This window comes from Medicago truncatula, chromosome 3, assembly GCF_003473485.1.
Source record: "Medicago truncatula cultivar Jemalong A17 chromosome 3, MtrunA17r5.0-ANR, whole genome shotgun sequence".
Taxonomy (NCBI): domain Eukaryota; kingdom Viridiplantae; phylum Streptophyta; class Magnoliopsida; order Fabales; family Fabaceae; genus Medicago; species Medicago truncatula.
In genome coordinates, this window is record NC_053044.1 from 36943660 (window position 1) to 36946726 (window position 3067).

Below are 3067 nucleotides of genomic sequence, written 5' to 3' on the forward strand. Positions count from 1 at the left end.
AATCATAATAAATAGATCAGATTGGCTTGCATTTATTATAAATAGATCATCAAGTTTATTTAGTTATTAGTTTTTCATACACTTTGTGCTAATTAACGACACATTTATGGAATACAAATATATAAATGTGAAGAGAAAGGATCAATCCACATGATATACCATCCTCATCCTCATATATGAAAGACAACTAAGCATAAGAAAACAAATCAATGTGTTATTACTTGTTGAGGAATGCTTCAAGAGTTCTAATAGTCCTAACTCTTGTCTACTTCAACTTCAACTTCTTTTGGATATGGAAATCAATAACATGATCCTTCCACACGTTGTCATCATCTAAATAATCTTCATAAAAGCTTACTTTCCCACTTGATCTTACGGTTAAAGCAGCACTACTCCTAGTGCCATATACACCCTACATTTTTATATACATAGATGAATAAATTGGTAAGTAATTAAGTAAAAAGTTCCATTAATTCTATGATTATATATTTTTTTAACTTACCAGTGGTGTTTCTACTTCAACAAAAATGGAGCTAAGATTGAATTCCCAATCAAGTGAGCATATATTAGGTAGCATGCTTTTGTCTGCTTTAATTTTGTCCTTCATTAGCTTTTTAATTACTTCCTTTACATGTATCTCACCTTCCCCATTTTTAGCAAGATGCTCTTTGAATCTAAATTGAAGGCGCTGAGCCTACAATATGATAAAAAATGATTTGTTGAAGTTTGATTGAATATGTATCCCTCGATTCAATTATCTAATGTCATGTTGAATGAATATAAATTAAATTAAATTTGAAAAATGTTAACCAGTGTCTCAGGGCACCGGTTAGGAACCAAAACAGACAAGTTTTTATAAAAAAAGTTGTGTAATTATTACTTAAATAAAAAAAAATTACGTTTTCAAAACAAAATTTTTATTTAAGGATTTCTTAACAAGTGCCCAGAACACTAGAACACTCGTTAGAGCAAGACCCATTAAATTTTGAATGAATTTTCCTATAAGGTATACGTATCCAAATAGATGTACTACTAGAAGAATTGGTGTTCAATGATAAAAAAAAGTGTGTCCAAATAATAACTATGTTAACAAACCTTATGCCATGGTGAATTTAACTTAGCATTTGAAAGTACATGTAGACCAGGAGGAACCTCTTGGACAGTAATTGGCTGTCCCTTGGGTCTATTTGATATGTATACCATGGATTTGGAATTAATATCAGCAATGACTAAATTGAATCCATTGTAATATTGAGCTTCTCTTTTTAAGCTTTCTGCAAATTCTTTGGGATTCTTGCTGCTCTGCCATTTATCAACAAAGTGAAGAGATATACTATGTCTGTCAATAGCCAATAACATGCATAAGATGCTATTAATAAAATATTTGCTTATCGAAAAAAATACTATTCCACCTTGCAGATATATTTTATGATCCATAGCGAGTTGGGCGCAACCCAAAATCAAATAGCTTTGATTGATTGTTGTATGCGTCTATAATAAAATGCTATGTACTATATTTGAATAACTTTAATCAAATCAAGTTCGAGCAAAAAAAAATTAAATCGAATTGAAAAAAAATCTTATTGAGTTGAATTGAGTCAAGTTCAAATCCATTTGGCTCATTTTCAAAGCGATATAGTGATATGCACACCCTTGAACATATGAGGATGACACTGAAATGGTGGAGGTTGCGTCTTGGTGATGTGGAATCCACAACAGACCTAAGGGACATTCTCATTTATAAGTTTTTTTTGTTTGAATGTGTATAAATAGGCAATCACAACAACCAAGGTAGGAGAGCATATTATCTTTCACCATGTTAAAGAAACACTAATTTGTAATTTCATTGTTTTTTAGAAGTACACAGAGATGGCGAGTTTTGTGGTGCATGAGAGGTATATGTATCATGCATATGCTTGTTTTCATTATTAATCGACAAGTCTTACAATTGAATCAAGTGAAATGTGATGAAACTTATTGATTTAACGGTGAAAAATAATTATGTATATATCACTGTTTTATTTGTGCATCATAAAGTTAGTTAGTAAAAAAATTTAAAACTTAAAATTACACCCATATTTGTCACCATCACACCTACCGGCAACCAGGTTGGATACATTATGCAATTAATTGTAAACCGTTAAATCAAGAGAGAGGAAAAAATTATATCCCTTGATCTAATGGTCTATTGTTGGCTATACCACTAATCACCTCTAGGTTTCGTAGTCCTCCTCCACTCACCATTTTTCGAGTTGGGATTTCCTACCTTGAGTTGAGGAAGAAAAAGGTACAACATTTCTCTCATATTTTTCCTTACTTTTCTACTTTCTCTCTTCTGGTTTAGCCTAAAGTCACGACCCCAAAATTAGAGAATTTATTATCTTGTTTATAAGACGGTAATAATTTTATTTTCTCATTGGTTTTCTCCATTAAAGATAATTCTCCGAGATGTATGTATCATACACTAATGTTGGTAGCTCTCTCAACTTATCAAGAGTTTGCAGCAAAATAAGAATATTTTTTTCCCTCCCAAGATAAGGAATTATAAAATTATGGTCTATTTAACTCTTTTTTTCTTCCTATTTTCTTTCAAATACAAAGACAAATGGATATACCTTGAGAAACATGAGGGGTAGGTCTCCACGAGTTTTGGCCTCAGGGCAAGTATGAAGCTCCAAAACATTGGTAAGAAAAGCCACTTTTCCTTGTGAAGAACAAGCCAACCATGTCCCTCCTCCTATTTCATCCCTTCCTCCCACTATATCACATTCTTCCCACCATGACACTTTCTTTGTAGGCCTTCAATTCATCCAAATTAAACACAATTAACAATAATATAGAATTAACCACGTACAAATTAATGTATGCATATTAATTCCACAAATCAAACAGGATATTAAGAAGAAAATTAAGCTTGCCTATTGTGATATTCATCTCTATTATTCAAAAGAAGAAAAGGATAAAGTGGATGAGATTGCCAAAGAAACAAAGCTATACACATTGTTCACAAATTTTGAGTTGGCTAGCTTCAATAATACTATAACTAAGTACAAAATGAAACAAGACT

The 3067-nt window shown here is 31.7% G+C and overlaps 1 protein-coding gene across 1 annotated transcript; it reads right to left on the reverse strand.

The window, feature by feature from the left end:
* Nucleotides 1-31: 31 nt before the first annotated feature.
* Nucleotides 32-3067, reverse strand: LOC25489426 (transport and Golgi organization 2 homolog). The gene is made up of 5 exons (XM_024777813.2): nucleotides 2919-3067; nucleotides 2616-2799; nucleotides 1096-1302; nucleotides 503-694; nucleotides 32-412 (listed from the first exon to the last, which is right to left on the reverse strand). Exons 1-5 carry the CDS (start codon nucleotides 2999-3001, stop codon nucleotides 266-268), a joined length of 813 nt encoding a protein of 270 aa, XP_024633581.1. The 5' UTR covers nucleotides 3002-3067; the 3' UTR covers nucleotides 32-265.

Excerpts from the sequence above, each read along its gene's own strand:
- LOC25489426 (XM_024777813.2), bottom strand. The coding sequence starts at position 3,001 with ATGTGTATAGCTTTGTTTCTTTGGCAATCTCATCCACTTTATCCTTTT. Across the intron at positions 1,303-2,615 it reads TACCCCTCATGTTTCTCAAG|AGCAGCAAGAATCCCAAAGA; the intron begins GTATATCCATTT and ends GATAAATGGCAG. Across the intron at positions 695-1,095 it reads TAAATTCACCATGGCATAAG|GCTCAGCGCCTTCAATTTAG; the intron begins GTTTGTTAACAT and ends ATCATATTGTAG.